The following is a 23,911-nucleotide window of genomic DNA, read 5'->3' as shown; positions in this document are numbered from 1 at the left end:
ATTGTCTGCCGTTGCTCTGACGGAGAGAGGGGCGACTGACGACATGGCTTACAGGGTTGGCTTACAGGGAGTTAAAATCAACAAAGGGGGTGGCTTTACATCAAGGAGTATTTCAGGCAGGACTTCACAGAGGGTTCCAGTAAGAAATGGTGCACCTAAGTAATTGTTCTTATTGGAACAAGCAGGTTGGTCTGGCCTCTGATTGATACATGGCTAGATTTACCTCGCTGCACCGTCTCTGTGAGTGACTGCAGTGTGACCTAGAGGAATGAGTCCCCTAGACGGGGGTGGGGGGGGAAGCAAATGAGTACAAAACAAGTCTGGTCTATTTCTTGTTTTGATCCACTCCATCTATCTTTTACATCTTTGGCTGGCAGCAGACGGTGCAGAAGGACTGCAAGCCATCCATATCTCATGGCTGCTCGGCAGAAGACGGTGCAGTAGGACTGCTAACCATCCTCATCTCTTGCCTGCCTGGCAGAAGATGGTACAGTAGGACTGCTAGCAATCCGTATCGCCTGCCTGCTCACCATAAGATGATTCAATGGGACTGACTGCAGGACTAAAGAGAATGACCTGGTCAAGTCACTCCTAATTTAGTCCCTGCGCCCATGTCTCCCCAGGTGCTCCTGGCCGACATGGCCAGGAGCACCTCGGACATGACGATGACGGCTACCAGTCGTACTGTACCGTCTGCTGCCACAAGGCAATGGGTTGATGCTGCTGTGTAGCAATGCAGTACCACATCTGCCAGCACCCAGGAGACATACGGTGACGGTTACCTGAGCAGGCTCCATGCTTGCTGTGGTATGGCATCTGCACAGGTAACTCAGGAAAAAAGGCGCAAAACGATTGTCTGCCCTTGCTTTCACAGAGGGAGGGAGGGAACGGGGGCCTGATAATATGTACCCAGAACCACCCGCAACAATGTTTTAGCCCCATCAGGCATTGGGATCTCAAACCAGAATTCCAATGGGCAGCGGAGACTGCGGGAACTGTGGGATAGCTACCCACAGTGCAACACTCCGGAAGTCGACTCTAGCCTCGGTACTGTGGAAGCACTCCGTTGAGTTAATGCACTTAATGCACTTAGAGCATTTTCTGTGGGGACACACACACTCGAATATATAAAATCGATTTCTAAAAAACCGACTTCTATAAATTCGACCTCATTTCGTAGTGCAGACATACCCTATGTTTACGACACTCTTAACACTGACAGACCTGTGATGTCACAGTGGATGTCAGGCCTAGCTGTAGGTCATTCTGTAAGAAATCCAGAAGAGCTGTACCATCTGGTTTCCTAGGGCTCACATTTCTATATTGAAAGTAATATAAGAATTCTGTCCAGAACCTTGCATAAATCAAGGGGATAGAATAACTATGGGAGATTAACTTTGGAAAAGTATCCCCATCTTATTTAAGGCTTGTTACTCAACAGCCAAACTGTCATGCTCAGGCAGTCTGGCTTGGATGCAAGAGTAGTTTCTGTCACAGAGATTATGCCACTTGGGAAAATGGAGTGGAGACTTCAGGAATATCTCCATTCAGTCAAAATACTCTGGTCTTTGGTTATAAGAATAACCAGTTTTCCCTCCTTATCTTCTGAATTACTCTCCTTCGTGCCAGCAGAGAAAGGAAAGCATAGAGAAGCAGGTTCTGATATCTGTGAGCCAGTGATCTTTGATCCGCTTCCCATGTCTAGAAGAGCCTTGCCTTTGGTTTAATCTTAATGCAGATAGGTACACCTCTCTTGATCTCCCCCAAACACTTCCTAGTTCAGGGAAGTGTTCCAAATTCTATCCACTGACAACTTAGCCAGTCCACTTATCTGTTCGTTGTCACTGTTGCACGGGTAACCCTGAGACAGTTTTAGTGATCTTCCTCGCATAGAAAAGAATCTGCATTACATCTGCATTTAGACTTAAGTTTTGTGTTCTGGGATCCAGTACAGAACCGAGAATAGGACCCTGGAACTTTCCCCCTCAGAGATGGACTGGGCTTTGGAGTGTTTTAGTCTTGCACACCAAGGGTCCTTGATTGATGAGAATGATTCACTGATCCAGTTTGCGGATCCTTTGGAGCTGAAAAGTACTGACCTTCCCTTTCCATTACCCCTAGGTGTGGTGGGAAGCAAAGGCCCCAACTAATGATTCAAAAACTCTGAGCTCCTTCCCTTGGCAGAGTGAGACCTGCTGGTTGTGAGCAATCATAGTAGAGTCCTGTTTCTATTGCTCCTGAAGGGTCTTATAACAGATAGAGCATCTCTTGGCCTCTGGTTTTCCTTGTCTGGCCCACACTGTCCTTATGCAAGGAGTGAGAAACTGAGAGGAGCTCAGCAGGTGGTCTCATTTGGAGAATAAAGCCTCAAAAATTTCAGCCTAAAGGAAATGGGGAGGGCCTCACTCACTGTTGCCCCAAAATCTACTTTAAATTATAAGGATAATGTGGGAGCACTGAACAGCTGCTGTTTGTCCCGCCACAGGCAGCGAATCTAACATAGGAGTAGAAGGGATAGGCCAAGTCCCAGGGCTTGAGGACAAGTCTGAACTGCCTCTGGTATTTTCAGGAAGAGAGCTGCAGCTAAAATGTCTTAGGCTGAGGGAATAGATCAGAATCAAGATAATTTCCCATGCTGATAATTCTGACTCACTTCTAAAATGTTGCTTGATGGATTCATGAATAAGGAACTGCAAAGAGAATTCATTTAATCTCATCAAGTTTTGTTCTGTTTCTTAAATTTGATTTCCACTTTTAATATTTACAATTTATATATTATTCTTTTTGACACTTTTCATGTAAATGTAATTTAGAACGTAAAGATGATAGGAACTATTCCTGAAAAATGTGAATCTTCTGATATGTTATGGATTCCTGGTTTTTCCAAAAGAAGCAAACTTTCTGAAGTTTAGGCTCCATTTGAGAACCAATTCTGCATTCCTAACACAGTAACTCCTGAGGATATATACCAGAAAGGATATAGAGACCAAAAATGAAACCTGATATTCCCCAAGCAAGTCATTATGATGAATTGGCTACTCCTGCACAGAAGTGAGATTAGCAAGTTTATGCAATACTAAAACTAGAATATTTTCATAATAGAACCATACACTAAAAAAAATTACCAATTAAAACATTCTTTGTATTTTTCTACCTATTCCCTTTCTGACTGATTAAAAAAATCCAAAAGTTCATACTGCAAACTGTTAATCACTTTTCAAAGGACCATCAACTGAAATGTTCTTTTTAGTTTTTAGCCAAGTCACATCCATTAAACTCAGTGAGAGTCATGTGGCTATATTCTCATATACCAATTTGAAAATATATAGTATTACAAATGTGCCAAGTAAAATATTACATTAATAAAGTAATTCACTTGCATAAATTCATAATCTTTTGATACATTCATTAATTCAAAGTTTAGTTTTTAATTATACCTCATAGATATAATTTCTTCATAATCGCTCACAATATCCATTAAATTAAATTTGTGCTTAACTTTGACAAGTCGCTTTAAAATTAGTTTTCTCATCTGCAAAAAATAATTGAGTTTTTCATGAAAGATAACATCTCTAAAATGAAAATTCATATTTGTAACTCTATAGGCAGGAATTCTCCACTATGGCACTTTCATGCTACAGTGCCCCAGATCAGGCGAGGGGAGGATTCCCCCAGTTCTGAATTCTTCTAAAGCAGTTTACACTGCCTTGCAAGTCCACTACTGCAAGCCCCAGCAAATAGGTCGCAGATTGGATGGAGGGGAAGTGAGGTAGTGTAGACATCACAGATATCTTTGTTGCTGTTCTGCCTTATGTTGCAAACCATGTGGCAGCCTGAAGAAGCCACGATAACTTAGACAGCTTCCCCAGACTTCCTTAGTTATGCTGGGGATCATTTTGGCCCCCGCAGCAGACTGGAATCTGCAAAGGTGGCATTAAGACACTTTCCTCCCACAACCTGTCTTGAGAGATTTGTGCTGCATCTCTTAGATCTGCAACACAAAATTTCACCCACAGAATTAACGTACATGGTAATTCTAATGGACAGAAAATGTCTCCCCACACTCAGGGTGAGTAATTTGTCTGGACACTGATAAAGTGCCCTTGGGGCAACAGAGGAGAAATCCTTGCCCCTTATCTTCAAAAAAGTCAAAAGTGTCATGAAACAAACTCCCATTACAACCAGCTGAGAAGAAAAGATTCAAAACCCGCTCCACCTTCTCTAGTGTATCCCTGCCTCCATTACTTATATTTGCTCACCACTACTGGACTTTGTGTATGGCAGCAACAGAGTAATTTACTAAAATATCAATTTCTTAAATTCTACTTCTGAAGATGCTGAGGTGCTATTACTTCAATAAGAGTTAAAAGGACTCAACACGCCACAGGAAGTACTGAGCATCTTACAGGCATGAGCCCTTGGTCTGGGCCCTAGTCATTGTCCCTCTGCGGCTGGTGCATACAGTGCAGTGACAGACATTGGTAATGGAACATGGTGCCCCTCACGTCTAGGTCATCAGCTGAATTCCAGTGCTGGCTGGTAGGAACCAGAAGTCATCACCATCTGATAGCTATTCAGTATTCTATACAAAATTAATTGGTGGTATCAGTCCAATTGAGGACAAGGTGTCCAGCTCACCAAAAACACCATCACAAATGACTCCCTTATTTAAAGTCTGGAAGCCAAGGATTGTATGGATATAGAGCCTCAGCTCCAGAAGTCATCTCTTCAGAAAAGGTTTTAGGCTCATTAGTTATTAGGTTTGGACTGCTGCTGCACATTCTACTGTTATTCATTTTCTAGTATATTTCAATGCAGCACTGTAATAAGTATTACATTCACATTACAGATTCTGAAAAGAAAAAGTTGGTCATTTTTCTCATAGCCAGTACAGTCATGTCAATATTTGTCATACCTTCCTTATAAAGTTGGCAGACCTAATCCTTTGTGCAGTAATAGGATCCACATCTGTCATTGATATATCCTTCTCTAATTGGCTTTCATATTCCTGAATATAGAATTAGGTAATTTTCCTGGATCATATACTGATCTTTACAAAAAATTTTAAAGAAAATGAAGAGAGGCATTTAAACTTTTTAAAAACTATGATGAAATTAACAGAAGTTCCAGAATATGACATCTTTGCTGGATTCTCTCAAAGCGTTTCCCTAAACAGTTCACAAAGTTGTAACTAACAACAACAACAACAACAGAGGGAAAGAGAAATTAAAATGTATAGGCAAGAGGAGAAATATGTGTTTCCCCATACATGACCTGAAAACAAAAGGAGAGTCAAAGAGGTGCAGAGATACAGCAAAGCAATTTTATGAAAACAGGAACTACAGGGGAAAATGTGTTGGAACTAAAAGTAGTGAGACTGTGTGATAACACTGAGAAAAAAACTGATGCAAATTGAGCAGAGGGCAAAGGAAGAGAAGTAGGGAAAGAAAAAGTGCTTGAACCACCAGTTGTGAGGTTGTGTACAAAGACAAAGAAAAAGCTGGTGGTAGTTGGAGACAGTCTATGGAGGGTTTTAAAAATAAGTAGAGCATTTCTGAAATGAATACTGCAATGAACTAGGGAGCCAGTGGAGAAATTTGAGAGGAAAACATGATTCTCTATATGTTTAAGAAAATGAGCCAAAATATTTTGCAGTTTGGAGAGCTGGAACTTGGGGAGGCCATAGCTAATCAAGATGAGACAAGATGAAAGCATGGAGGAGGATTTCAGCCAAGGTGAAGTTGAAATAGTGAAAAGGAGGCAAATGGAATGTCTGAGTCAAGAAGGAAGACAGAGGAGATGGAGTGACGCTGCAGGATTTTCCTCTGGCTGTATTTCCTGAGATATTTAGCTGAAGAAAATGAAGATGAAGCCACAAGTTTACTTTGTGAGAGCATGCAGAGAGGCTCAACATGGAGAAGTCATTAAAGATGTCAAAAGATATAAACAGCTGAATATCATCAGCAAATAATGCCAACACTTCCTGATATTAACGATACTTGTGGGAGCACAGGAAATACTGTTCCAAAGTTCCCATTCTGTGGCTACTGTCATTACTGCATGTTGCATTTTATCTATGTTATGCATACTTACACATGCATCCTAGAGAGAATACTGATGCTCAAAGAAGGACCACAGGACAAAACAGGCAGTTCATAGAATCAGAAGATTAGGGTTGGAAGAGACCTCAGGAGGTCATCTAGTCCAACCCCCTGCTCAAAGTAGGACCAACCCCAACTAAATCATCCCAGCCAAGGCAGTTGCATTAAAGGAGAATTACCAACACTGCCTAGAACTCATTTGGTATCAGAAAGAGCTAGAGGGGACAAAAGACATCCCCGGATATTTTTATTTAAAAAAATGTAATCAAGGAGCATTCAGAGATAGCTAATATAACAGGACCCCAAGATGTGTCTATGTTTGCCCTCATTTTTTCTTAGCAGCACTAGAAGAATCTATGCTTGGGTTAAGGTCACAAAAAGCAATTATTTCCTAGAGACTAAAGCAACGTTGTCCAATTTATTGTGTTAACATTTCAGGGTCACATTACTCTGACTAGCACTTTACATCATTGAACTCAACAAGGACTACTTGAGTAATGAAGTGCTATTCAACATGAATAAGGACATTGGAATCTGGCTTTTAGGCATTAAATCATGATAATGTAAAAGATTACACTTGTCCTTGCTGCACATAGAAATCAAATAGGAAGAGGAAAGTTGAATTCAACTACTGTGAGAAATCAAAGATTAATATTAAACTCAGATTGTCATATATAACATGAAACAAGGATCACAGTGGAAACATTAAATACCTGGATGACTGCATCTGGTATCTCTCTATCATACAGTGGTATTTGCTGAAAATGGCAGAAATCGAACTGCTCTGAGTTCCTAAGCTGCAACAGCTGGAAACGTTTACACTTTTTAATCTCTTCTTCAGTAACAAAGTTAAACTCTTCTTGCAGCTGTTCAAGACGAAAATATTTTGACACAGTTTGTTCCTTGGATCTTGCATACTGTTAGAGAAAGTAAAAGCAAGGTTCAAATATTTTTAAACTTTTTGGGTGATGACTAATAAAATTTGCTATTTGTTTTTATAAAGTGAAACTGTACTGGCTTGAGCCAAGCAAAGAACCAACAGGTTCTAAGCAAACTTCCCATACTTCTAACAATACATCTCAGTATGACCTGCAATATCATCGCTATTATTTGGGGCTTCTCTTCAGCATAGATTGTATGATGTAAACAAACGCCTACATTTTTTCTATTGGTATTAACTTTAAGGAGAAACTGACATTTGAGTTTGTATGGTATTTTTATTTGTTCTTTTTCTTTAAAAATCCACCTATCATTTTTCTATATCACAGAAATTAAATGACTGACTAACCTGTACTATCTCTGTATACATCCATTGGCCTAGGAAATTCTAATGAAGATGTTTCTTAAAATACTTCACCAAATTCTGCTCTCTCTCTCTCTTTCACCTGTGAAATCCTACTTATTCCAGTGAAGTTACATGGGTATAAGAGAGTAAAGTTTAGCTTATTGCCTTTGTAAATGAATAAAATCAATTTAATAAGCTTTATCATTCTCTTTTGGTATAATGTGAGCAGGTGTAATGGGCAGATGCCATGGAATGTTGCACTGGTCACAGGCCACTAGCCAAGGAAATTAGTAGGAAACAGATTCCATAAATCTTCCTGGGAGTATAAAATGTAAACGAAGTTTACTTGAGTAAAGGTTTGATTTGGAGTGGAATCACAGCCCCAGACTGGTCTGGTGAGTGGATTGAAGGGATCGAGTAGTTAGTTGTAAGATTCAGCTGTCCCTCACAGCCGGATTAGGCTGCGGTTTTGATTACTGTAGCCACTAAGAGGTTATACATCTCCAATTTCTCAAGACCAAATTTGTAGGTAAAAGAAATCTTGTCTGAGATTATAGTTAAGGACATAGGACCTAATACAAAACTCAGTGAAGTCGCCGGAAAGACTATCATTGACTTCAGTGGTCTTTGGATTGGGCTCATTCATAGTTATTTATATCTCAGCATCATTTCAGACTTATTCTTGAATATGCTTAAGCATTGGTATGTTTAGCAGTTTTTTTATTATTCTTTCAACCCTATTCAATTCTCATTTTCTCTTTGTATGTAGCCCATTACTAGTGTAAGATGATAAATATTTTTTTCTGTTTGCCCTAGATGCTTTGCTAGATGTATATTTTGTAAAATATTACACAGAGAAACAGAGTCTAAAATGACTACCCTTGAAGCAGTCTACTCAGTATCTACAAAGGGATCAAGGGAGACAACCCTTAGCCTTTAAAAAACTTTAAAATGAAAATTAGACTAGAGTTTGTAGCAGTGAAGCCTCTTCTCACTTTTGAAAAATTCCCCAAATTGCACAGTGAAGTCAGCTGTTCAGACAGTGATCAGAAGTCATTACATGGACTCTAGAATAAGTCCATAGATCCCCAGTAATTTTCAGCTTTTATCATTGCACCACTTTTGACCACCACCTGGTTAATCTCTACAACTACTACTGAGCAGCTGTAGGATTACCTAACCCAGTGCTTCTCAAGCTATCTGATGTGGGGGACCGGCAATTTTTTTTTCCAATGTGCGCACAGACCAGCAGCTGATGGCTCGCGGACTGGCACCAGTCCACAGACCACCACTTTGAGTAGCACTGACCTAACCAAGAGCAGTGTCTCTCTAGTAGGACAGCTCCTGTTTCCATGCATAAAGTTAACTTCCTTCTGAATCCTTGAGATCCACAGAGTGAATGAAGTAGGGAAAACCCTGTGAGGCTCCCCCTATCAGTGTGTTTTCCTCACCCCTAATCCTTCCACAGATTTTGTGCTTCCTATCTCTAAATGATGTACTGAAATGACAAGACTTGAAACAGAAACAAAGAATAAAATTCATGACACAAGATGACTGCAAATTGTTTTATTAATTTGCTCTCCTGGGCTTCACCATCATTTGTTTTAATAGAATCAAAGATTGATGATCTAAGTCTGCTGCAGTTCATGTAAACAATGGGGTAAGATTCATAGTGTGGTATGACACCAGAAGGAAGAATGACCAGAAAGAGTTCAGAGCAAGTGACCAAAGTTAGGGAAAGGGAAAAGGATATGAGAGGAAGAAAAGGAGAGGGGGTAACTATCTGATTCAAGTAGAATCTACAACAAAAATAGGCTCACTTATAATTAGTGAGCAACAATTTCATCTTGTTGCTCCAAGTAAATACATAAATTATTCAGCTTTGCTCCCACTTCTTTTGGCATCTTCAGAAATCTTGAAAGTAGTCTTACAGTTCAGTCCCATATTATTTATAACCTTGGAGCCAAAGATCTCCTGTGAAAAATGTTTTAGTAGTCAATATCTAGAAATTCCCTAACTCCTGTCATGTTAGACTCAATACATATTTTCTTCTAGAAGCAATTATAAATTATTACAAATTCCTAATACTGAACTCTGCTAAACATTACCATAATGAATTCCATCAAATCTGAATACTCAGGGTCATTAGGATCAATCTTGACTTCTTTGGCCCATTCAGTAAGTTTCTGTTGGTCAGTGAACCACAGGAGTCCAGTAGCTATTTCTGCATTTATGTTTCTTGGCACACTAAAAAGGAATGCAAGACTTTCACTTATTTTGTCATACATTAGCTCCTATATACTATAACACACACAATGGTTTAGCAAACATTGCCAATTCTCACAGACATCATCAGGTTCAGTCTTATTCTAAGTCATGACTACAAGAAATATAGAGATTGAAACACCCAAGAAATCTGCAGAAAATAGGTTAACTGTGCTCTACAGTAAATTACCATTATACAGAACACCTTGCCATAAAGCAAATGATATTTTAGCATAACTTTTCCCATAGTATTAAACATGAGATGCTATTTAGTGAAAACCGTGGCAATCTTATAGAAATATAAGATTTATTATTACCTGTAACAAGCAGAGATTATTTTCTGAGATTCAGGGGCTAACGGAATTCCTCCCTCATCGACTGCCCAGGATAAGGAATACATTAGTTTTCCTGATGTCAACAGATACACCTCTTCAGTTTCATTTTCATCCAGAAGAAAAGGTACATCTGTAAATTAAAAGTTGTTGGAAAAAAATTAATCAGTATAATTAAATTTAAATTTCCATCTAGTTCAGCTTTTCCCAAGCTTTTGAAAGTTGAGATCTTCAGAAAAATGAACCCAAGTACACAGATCCTTCAACCCTGCCATTTCTTGTTAAAGGTCTACCCATCTTAATTTATACATCTTCCACACCCCAGTGACTAGTTTTTCACACCCACATCCCAAGACTTCTTTAGGATATAAGCACGTACTTAAGTGAATTCAGTACTTTCCTGAATCAGGATGCTTTCTTGATCTGGGGCCTAAAGGAGGAGAGCCATTCATCCCCCAGATCTTCCGGAGTATGTACAGTTCCTTAGCAGATCTAGCAAAAATTTCTGACAGGCAGTTTGTGATCTGCTGGAGTGAGGAATTGAGTGGGAGGGAATTCTGAAAAAACATGCCTAGTCCCAATCCTTATGAGACCTTCTTTATTGGTTCTTGGACTTGGTGTCCAGATTCTGAGTCAGAGCGTAGCTCCTTCCTCAGAACCATGGCTCACTAGGCCAGTCACAAAAACTTGAAATGAAAATGGCAAAACCATTGTGTTATACTTTCTCAGTGTGCCCAGGTCTGTGGGTTACCCTTGTTACCACCCCCTGCCTCAGCAAGAGAGAGATTTGCTGGTGCTAAACTGAGTCACAGATTCCTGTCACCCCAGTCTGTTAGCCATCCCAGTCAAACTTCTCAGGACCCCTTAGATTTAGCTGGGATGAAATGAAGAGTGTAGGTATCTTTTGAAAATGTTTGGTTCTACCAAGGTAGAAAGCCAGTGTCTTTCTAACATCTAAGGTATGAAAACGGGTCTCCTATAGGGCCTTATGCAGTTTTGGAAAAAACACTGGTAGATGAATGGACTGGTTAAGATTAAACTCTGATAGAACCTTAGGTAAGAATTTAGGGTGTGGGCATAAAGAGACTTTTTCCATGAAGAACACCACAAAGAAGGGGATCTGCCATCCAGGCCCCAATCCTCCCAACCCTATAGGCCAAAATGATAGCTAGTAAAAAGGGCGTCTTCACAGATAAATGGAGCAGAGAGCAGGTTGGTATTGGTTCAAATGGAGGTCTCATGAGGTATTTAAGTACCAGGTTAGGGTCAGAAGTCAGAGTGGGGTCCCGAACCTGGGGGCAGATTCCCCATTCCATTAATGACACAGGGTGAGCAAATATGAAGAACCCATCAACTAGAGGATGAAAGGCTGACATTGCAGCCAAGTGGATATTAATCAAGATAACTGATAACTCCGATTTCTTTAGATCCAACAGGTTTTCCAGGATAACTGACAGTAACACAGATTCAGGCACAAGATGGCAATGGAAACACCAGTGGAAGAATCTCTTCCATTTCTGCAGGTAAGTAATTTGGATTGACTCCTTTCTACTGTTCAGTAGTATCTCTTGCACTTCTGCAGAACAGGAGGATTATAACCTTACAAACCATTGAGGAACCACACCCTGAGACAAAAGAACCCTTAGGCCAGAGTGAAGCACATAACCCACATCCTGGGAGAGGAAATGAGTAATGGTCAGAAGCTTGAATGGCAGTTGGACACATAGCTGAAGAAGGTAAGGGTACCAAGCCTGTCTCAGCCAGGTCAGTACTAGAAGGATAACCCTGGATTTGTCCGGTCTGATCTTATTCATCACAAGTGTTGGTGTTAACGGTGCTGGAGGAAACTCATAGAACAGACCTTTTGTCCAAGACAGGAGAAAGATGTCTCCCAAAGAGTGGTGGCCCTGACTTCCTCGTGAGCAGAACAGAAGACACTTCTTGTTCCTGGAGGTGATAAAGAGATCCATCTCTGAAAGTTCCCACCTTTGGAATATTCTGTGGAGAATCTGAGAGTCTAACTCCCATTTGCAGTCCTGGTTGTGGTGTTTTGTATATCTGGGAGGTAGATAGCTGAAATTTGGATCTGATGGCTATACAACAGTTCTACAGTTTCATAGCTTTGGGGCACAGGGAGGGAGATCTTCCTTCTCCCTGCTTGTTGATTTCCACATTTCTGTCATGACCCTAATTTATTTGCCCCAATGAGGGGTAGGAAATGAAAGCAGGCATTCCTGACTGCCCTAAGTTCCAACACGTTGAGGTGGAGACTGGTTTCCAGAGGTGTCCATCTGCCCTGAGTCATGAGGGCATTGAGGTGAACTCCTCTTCACAAAAGTGATGTATCCATTGTCAGTTAAAGCTGGAGTTGGCTGAATGAAAGGAATGACTGCACTGCCATTCAGTTGATTTTTCCACCAGGCTAGGGAGTTCCTCACCTGGAGAGGAAACTTGATCTGCCTGTCCAGAGTATCTCTGGCTGGTGAATAGATCATTCTAAGCCAGCCCTGGAAGCAGCAGAGGCATAGCCTTGCATGATCGGTCCCAAAGGTACAATCTGCCATGTGTCCCAAGAGTTTCTTATTGTAGTTTGATTTCTTCCCTGCGTAACCCTGACCAGACCTGACAAAGTTATGAATCTGTTCATGGGAAGGTAGGCCCTGGCTGCCAACAAATCAAAGAAAACCCGTATTAGCAGTATTTTTTGTATGAGGGTTAATATGGATTTTTTTATACATTTATCTGGAGACCCCATTCCTTGAAAAAAGAGCTGTTTGAGTGGAAGACAGCATTGCCTTGTAGGATTGGTTTTGAGTAGCTAGTCACTGAGGTACACGAAGACTAGAATTGCTTCTCATCAGAGGTAAGCAGTCACTATTGCCAGGACCTTTGAGAATACCCTTGTGGCCAAAGAAAGGCTGGATGGAAGAATTCACTATTGAAAATGATTCTGGCCTATAGTAAAACATAGGTATTTAACGTGTGATGGCTGTAACACTATATGGAAATACGCATCTTGTAGGTCAAGGGTCAAAAACAAAATTTACTTCCTCTAGCGAAGGAATTATAGCTGCCAGAGTCACCATCTTGAACTTTGGAGGCTTTACACATTTGCTTAGTAGTTTTAGATCCAATATTGGTCTCCATCCTCTTTTGGCACAAGGAAATACTTTGAATAACACCCTTTCCATTTGTGAGGAGTGGGACTAGCTCTATTGCTCCTAATTGAAGGAGAGAGTCCAGTTCTTGTTTCAATAAAAGCTTGTGAGAAAGGTCCCTAAAGAGGGACAGGGAAAGAGAGGGAGGGACATAAAGTGGTTATAGCTTGATGTTATAACCTGTATGATGCTGTAATGGCATCGGCACCTGCCTCTTGTGAGCACCCCTTTCTGGCCGATATATGCCTGCAATCACTCTGTTTTGAATGGAGCGGCACCCACCTCTCACGGGAACCCCCTTTTGGTCAGGTCTGAGCTTTTTCTGTTCTTACAATGGGGTGGCACCTGCCTCTCGCGAGTGCCCTCACCCCCCCCCCAGCCTTTTGTTCTTTCGGCCTGTCTTCGGTGACTCGGCAGACACACTATTCCCCCCTTCCAGTGTATACAGTCTACAGTTCTTGCTCACAGCCCTGGTATGGGGCAATAGCACCAAGGCTTCCTTCCTGGAGGCACTGCATTCTTTAACAGCCCAACAGGAGCCCATCTTGATACCCTCAGTTGGTGTCCTCTTGGCAGCCCTCGCCTGGCCTCAGTCTTCAACTAGACCAGCAGGGCCCCATCACGGTATAATCGCCTGGTCTGGCTAGGTTCTGGACTCAATCCCCTGGGCTCAGCCTGCCTGCATTGACCTGTCCGCGGTCCAGTTGCTCTTCCAGCCAGCCAGGCACCCAGGCCTCCTTCTTCAAGCTTCAGACAACAACTGAAGCAGGGGGTTGGACTAGATGACCTCCTGAGGTCCCTTCCAATCCTGATATTCTATGATTCTACGAACTGACTGCTCTGCTTCTGCTGCTTCCTTTTACATGGCCCTTCTGGCCCCTGACTGGTTGCTCTAGAAGCCTCTCTGGTTGGCTGCTTCCTCTGCAGCCACTCTAGGCTGCCAGGAGGACTTCTCTGTTCTTTTCTGGGGCGGGGTAAGGCAGGGCTATGAGGCCTCCAGCAGGGGGCCCTTATACCTAGTCCACCCCATTATACACCTCCCCTTTCAGACAGGATTGGGGCAGTGGTTCTTCCCTCGGTCCTTTTCTGCCCCCCTTCAGCCAGGGCATACTCTTTTTCTTGCCCCTGTCAGTCAGGGCCTTTTCTCCCAGGTCTCTCTTACCTATAGAGCATTCAAGAGTCCTTTCAGTACACCTTTTGGCCTCTGCCTCTGGCTTTACACAATAAAACAGTTAAAATCTTGCCTGTTGTTTCCATGGCTGCCTTTGCCTCAGTTGTTTTACTGCCTCTCCACAGCCCTTGTGGATCAGGGTTGGTCTGAAGATCCTCACTCCTGGTACCATAGTATAATAGAGTTGGTACCCGACACTCACAAGCACCCTCTCTCTGGCCGATATCTGCCTGCTCTCACTCAGTTTTGAATGGGGCAGAGGACTGTCCAATTCCAGCCTCCCTATGTAATAGTGCTGGTGGGCTAGTGAATCGCTACTGATAAGCAGCCCTGGGATGTGTAGAAGCACCATGTACAGAAATAGAAAAGACTTAACCAGAAGTCTTCTTCATCCTCCTCAGTATCCTCCAACTGGGGGACAACAGTGAAAAAGCATGGAGAGTCCTGTAGAACTGGAAGACAATGGTAATCTGGAAATCAGTGTCTCAAGTACCCAGAGGCACTCAGTATACATGAGCAATGGGAACTCTGGTTCATCCATCATAAACAAGCCCTTAATTCTTGTGGTACTAAGTAAGGATTTGGTACCAACTTGGTCGCCGAAGAAGGCTGTACCACTGACTGGGAATATACCGACACTGTGATTTGCCTGGTACCACAGGTGCTGAGTGGGTAGGTACTGATGGTGGGGCTATGCGAGAAGATAACTGTTTGGAGTGCTTCTCCATGCCCACCTTGTCCCTCGTAGACGGTACCAGAACCCTATCAGAGATGTGTTTCTCTTCAGAGCTCCAGGACTTTCCAGCCCCGCTAGTACAGGAGGAGTCTTTTGCCTCTACGCTACTGAGCCAAGAGGTCGAGGCATCTAAGACTGTAAATCTAGCAGAGGACTGGGGCCATTTAAGAACGAGCTCCTTATGATGAGAGTGTCCGAGTGCCTCTTCTTCAAAGCTTTCTCTGAAGTTTCCATAGCCTTCCTTTTCTTAAGGAAAACCTGCACTGAGGCTAAGGGGCCATTTGATCTATCCAGAGACAGATGTACTGGGCTGAGTGGGGGTGGAGGGATCTCCTGACCTGACTCAGAAGTATGTAAAAGGGAGTACTCCATCATGAATAGTCTCAGTTCCCAGTTTAATCACACTGTTCTTCCTTGCCCTGGATGTGAGGGCCAGTCAGAAGTTGTACTTCTGGGAGATGTGAGACTTCCTCAAACAAATATACTAGGAATGGGTGTCACTAACAAACAGGAGAGGCAAGCCAGGCACACCATATCAGGAGAATAAGACTCCCCAAAGGGAGAGAAAGGAAACAAATCAATCTTCTTACTACTTATATCTAACTAACTAACTAACTATAAACTATCTACTAAAAATGAAACTACACTAAGCTAATCCTAAACAACCAACCATAAGAAACTGTATATGAGATAGACGAGGCATGCTCAAGGTAGACATGCTAAGGCTCCGTCTCAGGCTGAGATGGTTGATTAGGAACATAGAATGGTTCACCGGGCAGCCCTGTCTGGCCTCGGTGAATGGCACAAGGATTCACAGAATGCATGTGCAGGCTGAACAGATGCTGCTAACATAAAATCTCCGATCAAGGACTCAAGAGGTGCACGTGCACCTGAAGTGGAGCAACCATAGGGACACTGCTCAAAGAGGCCAAACTTCTTATGTGTTTCTCTCAGTGAGGTATTAATCAAACTGGATAAGTAGAGAAAGAAGTATCAAACAGCAGGAAAATCCTCGATGGTGAATGGTCATCATTTTGCCTGTGAGAACAAATGAAGAGGAACCACCAAGTGTCTGTGTCATGGCAGAGTGAGCTCCAGAAATGGTATTTCAAAGGAAGGTCTAAGTGTTAGAGTAATGCAAAGTGCTTTCACTCTGACACAACTCTGAGAAATACTAAATACAGTAACTCCTTGCTTAACGTTGTAGTTATGTTCCTGAAATACGCGACTTTAAGCAAAATGATGTTAAGCAAATCCAATTTCCCCAGAAGAATTAATGTAAACTTTAGGTTCCAGGGAAATTTTTTCACCAGACAAAAAAACTATATATATATATATATATACACATACACACACACACACACACACACAATATAAGTTTTCAACAAACAATTTAATACTGTACACAGCAATGACGATTGTGAAGCTTGGTTGAGGTGGTGAAGTCAGAGGGTGGAAGAGGGTGGGATATTTCCCAGGAAATGCCTTATTGCTAAATGATGAACTAGCATTCGGCTGAGCCCTCAAGGGTTAACACATTGTTGTTAATGTAGCCTCACACTCTACAAGGCAGCACGAATGGAGGGAGGGGAGACAGAATGGCAGACAGAGACAGAGACTACATCCTGTGTGTGAGAGAGAGAGAGATGCGCATTGCCCCTTTAAGTACACTGAGCCCTGGTCTACACTAGGAGTTTAGGTCGAATTTAGCAGCGTTAAATCGATTTAACCCTGCACCCATCCACATGACAAAGCCCTTTTTTTGACTTAAAGGGCTCTTAAAATCAATTTCCTTATTCCATCCCCAACAAGGGGATTAACGCTGAAATTGGCCTTGCCGGGTCGAATTTGGGGTACTATGGATGTAATTAGACGGTATTGGCCTCCGGGAGCTATGCCAGAGTGCTCTGGACAGCACTCTCAACTCAGATGCACTGGCCAGGTAGACAGGAAAAGGCCTGCGAACTTTTGAATTTCATTTTCTGTTTGGCCAGCATGGCAAGCTGCAGGTGACCATGCAGAGCTCATCAGCAGAGGTGACCATGATGGAGTCCCAGAATCACAAAAGAGCTCCAGCATGGACCAAATGGGAGGTACGGGATCTGATCGCTGTATGGGGAGAGGAATCTGTGCTATCAGAACACCGTTCCAGTTTTCAAAATGCCAAAACATTTGTCAAAATCTCTCAGGGCATGAAGGACAGAGGCCATAACAGGGACCCGAAGCAGTGCTGTGTGAAACTTAAGGAGCTGAGGCAAGCCTACCAGAAAACCAGAGAGGCAAACGGCCACTCCGGGTCAGAGCCCAAAACATGCCGCTTCTATGATGAGCTGCATGCCATTTTAGGGGGTTCAGCCACCACTACCCCAGCCGTGTTGTTTGACCCCTTCAACAGAGATGGAGGCAACACTGAAGCAGGTTTTGGGGACGAGGAAGATCATGATGATGAGGTTACAGATAGCTCACAGCAAGCAAGCAGAGAAACCGGTTTTCCTGACAGCCAGGAACTGTTTCTCACTCTGGACCTGGAGCCAGTACCCCCCGAACCCACCCAAGACTGCCTCCCGGACCTGCCAGGCAGAGAAGGGACCTCTGGTGAGTGTGCCGTTTTAAAAACTATACATGGCTTAAAAGCAAGAGTGTTTAATGATTAATTTGCCCTGGCATTTGCGCCTCTCCTGGATGTACTCCCAAAGCCTTTGTAAAATGTTTCTGGGGAGGGAAGCCTTATTCCGTCCACCATGGTAGGGCACTTTACCATGCCAGGCCAGTAGCACGTAGTCGGAAATCATTGTAGAACAAAGCATTGCAGTGTATGTTTGCTGGATTTCAAACAACATCCGTTCTTTATCTCTCTGTGTTATCCTCAGGAGAGTGATATCATTCATGGTCACCTGGTTGAAATAGGGTGCTTTTCTGAAGGGGACATTCAGAGGTGGCTGTTCCTGCTGGGCTGTTTGCCTGTGGCTGAACAGAAATGTTCCCTGCTGTTACCCACGGGGAGGTAGGATGGGGTTAGCCAGGCGGTGGGGAGGAAGCAAAATGCAATCTTGTAACGAAAGCACGTGTTATGTATGTAATGTTAACAGCAAGGTTTACCGTGAAAGAGTGTACCCATTGTTCTATAAAATGTATCTTTTTAAATACCACTGTCCCTTTTTTTTCTCCACCAGCTGCATGTGTTTCAAGGATCACAGGATCTTCTCCTTCCCAGAGGCTAGTGAAGATTAGAAGGCAAAAAATCGCACTTGCGATTAAATGTTCTCTGAGCTCATTCTGTCCTCCCACACTGACAGAGCACAGACAAATGCGTGGAGGCAGACAATGTCAGAGTGCAGGAAAGCACAAAATGACCGGGAGGAGAGGTGGCGGGCTGAAGAGAGGGCTGAAGTTGAAAGGCGGCGGCAGCAGCATGATGAAAGGAGGCAGGATTCAATGCTGAGGCTGCTGGACGATCAAATTAATATGCTCCAGTGTACGGTTGAGCTGCAGGAAATGCAGCAGGAGCACAGATGGCTGCTACAGCCCCTGTGTAACCAACCACCCCCCTCCCCAAGTTCCATAGTCTCCTCACCCAGATGCCCAAGAACATGGTGGGGGGGCCTCCGGCCAACCAGCCACTCCACCACAGAGGATTGCCCAAAAAACAGAAGGCTGGCATTCAATAAGTTTTAAAGTGCTGTGTGGCCTTGTCCTTCCCTCCTCCACCACCCCTCCTGGGCTATCTTGGCAGTTATCCCCCTATTTGTGTGATGAATGAATAAAGAATGCATGAATGTGAAGCAACAATGACTTTATTGCCTCTGCAAGCGGTGATCGAAGGAAGGAGGGGAGGGTGGTTTGCTTACAGGGAAGTAGAGTGAACCAAGTGGCGGAGGGTTTCATCAAGGAGAAACAAACAGAACTTTCACACCGTAGCCTGGCCAGTCATGAAACTGGTTTTCAAAGCTTCTCTGATGCGCATCGCGCCCTCCTGTGCTCTTCTAACCGCCCTGGTGTCTGGCTGCGCATAACCAGCAGCCAGGCGATTTGCCTCAACCTTCCACCCCGCCATAAACATCTCCCCCGTACTCTCACAGATATTGTGGAGAGCACAGCAAGCAGTAATATCAGTGCGAATACTGGTTTCGCTGAGGTCTAACTGAGTCAGTAAACTGCGCCAGCGCGCTTTTAAATGTCCAAATGCACATTCTACCACCATTCTGCACTTGCTCAGCCTGTAGTTGAACAGCTCCTGACTACTGCCTAGGCTGCCTGTGTATGGCTTCATGAGCCATGGCATTAAGGGATAGGCTGGGTCCCCAAGGATAACTATAGGCATTTCAACATCCCCAACGGTTATTTTCTGGTCTGGGAATAAAGTGCCTTCCTGCAGCTTTTGAAACAGGCCAGAGTTCCTGAAGATGCGAGTGTCACGTACCTTTCCCGGCTATCCCACGTTGATGTTGGTGAAATGTCCCTTGTGATCCACCAGTGCTTGCAGCACGATTGAAAAGTACCCCTTGCGGTTTATGTACTCGCCGGATTGGTGCTCCCATGCCAAGATAGGGATATGGGTTCCATCTATGGCCCCACCACAGTTAGGGAATCCCATTGCAGCAAAGCCATCCACTATGACCTGCACATTTCCCAGGGTCACTACCCTTGATATCAGCAGATCTTTGATTGCATTGGCTACTTGCATCACAGCAGCCCCCACAGTAGATTTGCCCACTCCAAATTGATTCCCAACTGACCGGTAGCTGTCTGGAATTGCAAGGCACTCGCTTCTCAACTGTGAGGGCTGCTCTCATCTTGGTATTCTTGTGCCTCAGGGCAGGGGAAAGCAAGTTCCATGAAAGTGCCCTTATGCATGCGAAAGTTTCGCGGCCACTGGGAATCGTCCCAGACCTGCAACACTGTGCGGTCCCACCAGTCTGTGCTTGTTTCCCGGGCCCAGAATCGGCATTCCACCGCATGAACCTGCCCCATTAGCACCATGATTCCCACATTGCCAGGGCCCGTGCTTTGAGAGAAGTCTGTGTCCATATCCTCATCACTCTCATCACCGCACTGACGTCGCCTACTCGCCCGGTTTCGCTTTGCCAGGTTCTGCTGCTGCATATACTGCTGGATAATGTGCGTGGTGTTTAATGTGCTCCTAATTGCCAAAGTGATCTGAGCGGGCTCCATGCTTGCCGTGGTATGGCGTCAGCACATAAAAAAGGCGCGGAATGATTGCTGTTGCTCTGACGGAGAGAGGGGCAACTGACGACATGGCTTACAGGGTTGGCTTACAGGGAATTAAAATCAACAAAGGGGGTGGCTTTACATCAAGGTATTAGAAAAAGAACTGTCACACAGAATGGTCCCCTCAAGGATTGAACTCAAAACCCTGGGTTTTGCAGGCGAATGCTCAACCCACTGAGCTATCCCTCCCCCTGGTATTTCAGACAGGACTGAATCTCCATTAAACTTTTCAAGGTGTCCCTGACAGAACTCACCAAAACGATTGTCGGCCATTGATTTCACGGGTGGGGGGGGGGAGCAAATGAATACAAAACAAATCTGGTGTATTTCTTGTTTTGATCCACTCCATCTATCTTTTACATCTTTGGCTGGCAGCAGACAGTGCAATAGGACTACTAGCCATCCTCATCTCCCACCTGCTCGCCATAAGATGGTACAATAGGACTGCTGGCAGGACTAAAGAGAATGACCTGGTCGAATCACTCCTAATTTAGTTCCTGCACCCATGTCTGCCCAGGCGCTCCTGACCGACCTTACCAAGGCGGCCAGGAGCACCTCGGACATGACGACGATGGTTATCAGGCCTATTGCACCATCTGCTGCCACAAGGCAATGGGTTGCTGCTGCTGTGTAGCAATGCAGTACCACGTCTGCCAGCACCCAGGAGACATAGGGTGACAGTGAGCTGAGCGGGCTCCATGCTTGCCATGGTATGGCATCTGCACAGGTAACTCAGGAAAAAAGGCGTGAAACGATTGTCTGCCGTTGCTTTCACGGAGGGAGGGAGGGCGGGCCTGACAACATGTACCCAGAACCACCTGCAACAATGTTTTTTGCCCCATCAGGAATTGGGATCTCAACCCAGAATTCCAATGGGCGGCGGAGACTGCGGGAACTGTGGGATAGCTACCCACAGTGCAACACTCTGGAAGTCAACGCTAGCCTAGGTACTGTGGAAGCACTCCGCTGAGTTAATGCACTTAGAGCATTTTGTGTGGGGACACACACAATCGACTATATAAAAACGATTTCTAAAAAACTGACTTCTATAAATTTGACCTAATTTCGTAGTGTAGACATACCCTGACACCATTCTAAGTACATTGCCTTTAAAAAGATCAGGAAGTTGAGATAGTAGCTGCAGCCAGCAAGCTCTCTATGTCCTGTCCCCACCCTGCTCTATATGGAGAAGGGGTGAGTGGGGTGTGACATTATGAGAATAATATAATATCTCATTGAAAGGTGACAGGGCCAGGAAGAGTTAATTAACTCACAGACTGACCTGATCCATGGCCAAACTTTAGGGTTAGGAAGATATGTAAACGATTAGAGCTTTGAAATGCAAGTCTGCATTGTTAGAGATAGAATGGTAGATGTTTGTTCAGATCTTGTGATGTAAGCAAACAAGTCTCGTCTACTGCTATTGCTTTGATTCAAAGATCAAAAAGGAGTATTAACATTTAGGAAGACACTTGAGTGAAATTGTATTATTGTCAATATATCTCTTTGAAGGTTGTGGTAACCTGTAGCTGAACTGTTTAATGGATAAATTACCCTGTAATAATTGCCATGATGTTTAGGAGAAGAAAAGTTAAGCCTATTGTTTTCTCAGGCCAAAAGGCTGCTGGAAATGTATAAAAACCTTGGGACACGATCCTTCTTCATCTCAGATCTGCTTTGGGTTTCAAGAGGGGGAAACCTTAAGCCATAAGGATTGAGAACCCCAGTCACTGACTGGAGTCACCCTGAATATGGACATTGGACTATAACCTATGGACTATTTCTGAAAGGACTTTTGGCAACTATAAGCTCATCTCTGCTATGTATCTGAACCTCAAGAGTTGAATTCAAGTCTCTATGTATATTGATCTTTTAACCAACACTCTCTCTCTCTCTCTCTTTTCTTTTTTAATAAATTTTAGTTTAGTTAATAAGAATAGACTATAAGTGTGTATTTTGCGTAACATCTAGGTTATCATTGGACCTGGGTCTGGGGCTTGGTCCTTTGGGATCAGGGGCTTGGTCCTTTGGGATCAGGAGAACCTTTTCTTTTATATGATTAAATAAGATTTTCAGAATTTATCATCATATGCTTGACATGTGTGTCTGGATGGAGGCCTGAGGCTGGGTGCTTTAAGGGAACTGCATTATGTGGACTTCTGAGTAATCAGTCAAGTACTACAGAAGCTGTTTTGTGCTGGCTTGGTAAATCTAAGCATTGGAATATCCACCAGCATTTGGGGTTTGTTTACCCCATTCTGTTTGCAGTTCACCCTGATTGAGTGACCTCAGCTGGCTCCCACGGGCAGCACCGTCACAGGGGAGCAGGGGTAGGGAGGAGGGGGACACCCTGACATTAGTCCCCCTCTTCTCCCCTCCCCCGTACAGCAAGCAGGAGGCTCCCGGAGCAGCTCCAAGGCAGAGGGCAGGAGCAGCACATGGCAGTGGGGGGAGGGACAGCTGGCAATTGATAGCCTGCTGGGTGGCTGCCGCACAGGGAATTTAAGGGAGCGGGGAGCTGATAAGGGAGCTGATAGGGGGGCTGTTGGTTCACCCTGGTTCCAAGCCCCCACCAGCTAGGTGCAACGGGCTGCTCTTCCTGCAAGCAGTGGACAAACCAGGCCGCTGCCAACTTTAAATGAGCATGTTCCCTAATTGATCAGCAACGTAACAACATAAACGTAAACCGGGATGACTTTAAGTGAGGAGTTACTGTATTACCACAGGTTTGGTGTAAGAGGTCAGGAGGAAGGAGGCCAAACAGTACTCCATGAGGAGACTATCAACTCTTCTTCAAGCATCATTCAAAGAATTTAGACTTAAGAACTCAGTCTAGCAGTGCACTATACTCCTAACAGACCACTAAGCCAGGCTCAAATCTTTTTCACATATAAGTAACTTACTGCTTCCCACTTCTCCATTTATGGGTTTAACTTGCTGGTCACAGCTAAATTCCGCCTGTTCCAATACACCTTTGCTTTTCAGTACAGTATTGTCAGGAATAGGTAAATATATTTTGGCCAACACGTTTGTCCTTTTAGCTGATTCACAAATCTAAAAATAAAACAATTTGTGCCAGTGGCAGATTTAGAGTTGGTGTGGCCCTGTGCTCAGCTTCATTTCTGGGGCCCCTCCTTGGGACCCAGCCAAAAAAAGAATATTCTCTCTGATCTCCCGCACACCCCCAATTTTCATTCTTTTTTTCTTCATCCTCCTCCTATAAGTAATAGGAAGTAAATGAAAATAAAGTGAGATACTTTTCCACAGACCACTTGAAAATCGCTGAGGGTCTCGGCAGACCACATAATTATGTTTCCAAATATTGTTTGTACCGTTAGCTAACTACTGTAAAGCACTTTGGATAAAAGCGCTTAATAAAAAAAAAAGTAAAGAAGTGTTGGGGTGTGGGGTCTGGCCAGGACATAGGGTGCGGGAGGGGGCTCAGGGCTGGGGATGCAGGGTCTGGGAGGAAGTTACGGTGCAGGAGCAGGCGGGGGGTTGGGGTGCAGGGTCTGGCCAGGAGTTAGGGTATGGGAGGGGGCTCAGGACTAGGACAGGGGATTGGGGTGTGGAGTGCTTACCTGTGGCAGCTCCTGTTTAGTGCGAGGGGTGCAGGTGGGGATGCAGGAGTCAG

The 23,911-nt window shown here is 43.9% G+C and overlaps 1 protein-coding gene across 1 annotated transcript in view; it reads right to left on the bottom strand.

The window, feature by feature from the left end:
• The window catches only part of CC2D2B (coiled-coil and C2 domain containing 2B), a gene marked incomplete at its 3' end in the record, with an annotated part of 104,810 nt that overhangs the window by 40,359 nt on the left and 40,540 nt on the right, over positions 1-23,911 (bottom strand). The window contains exons 13-18 of the mRNA XM_084633021.1: positions 23,181-23,331; positions 9,969-10,116; positions 9,495-9,633; positions 6,815-7,018; positions 4,916-5,008; positions 3,438-3,532 (exon numbers count right to left, since the gene is read on the bottom strand). Coding sequence (XP_084489147.1) covers positions 3,438-3,532; positions 4,916-5,008; positions 6,815-7,018; positions 9,495-9,633; positions 9,969-10,116; positions 23,181-23,331 — 830 coding nt within the window. The remainder of the gene's footprint in view (positions 1-3,437; positions 3,533-4,915; positions 5,009-6,814; positions 7,019-9,494; positions 9,634-9,968; positions 10,117-23,180; positions 23,332-23,911) is intronic.

This window comes from Lepidochelys olivacea (genome assembly GCF_965140295.1).
Source record: "Lepidochelys olivacea isolate rLepOli2 genome assembly, chromosome: 7".
NCBI classification, from domain to species: Eukaryota; Metazoa; Chordata; order Testudines; family Cheloniidae; genus Lepidochelys; species Lepidochelys olivacea.
This window is presented reverse-complemented; position numbering and strand designations above follow the sequence as displayed.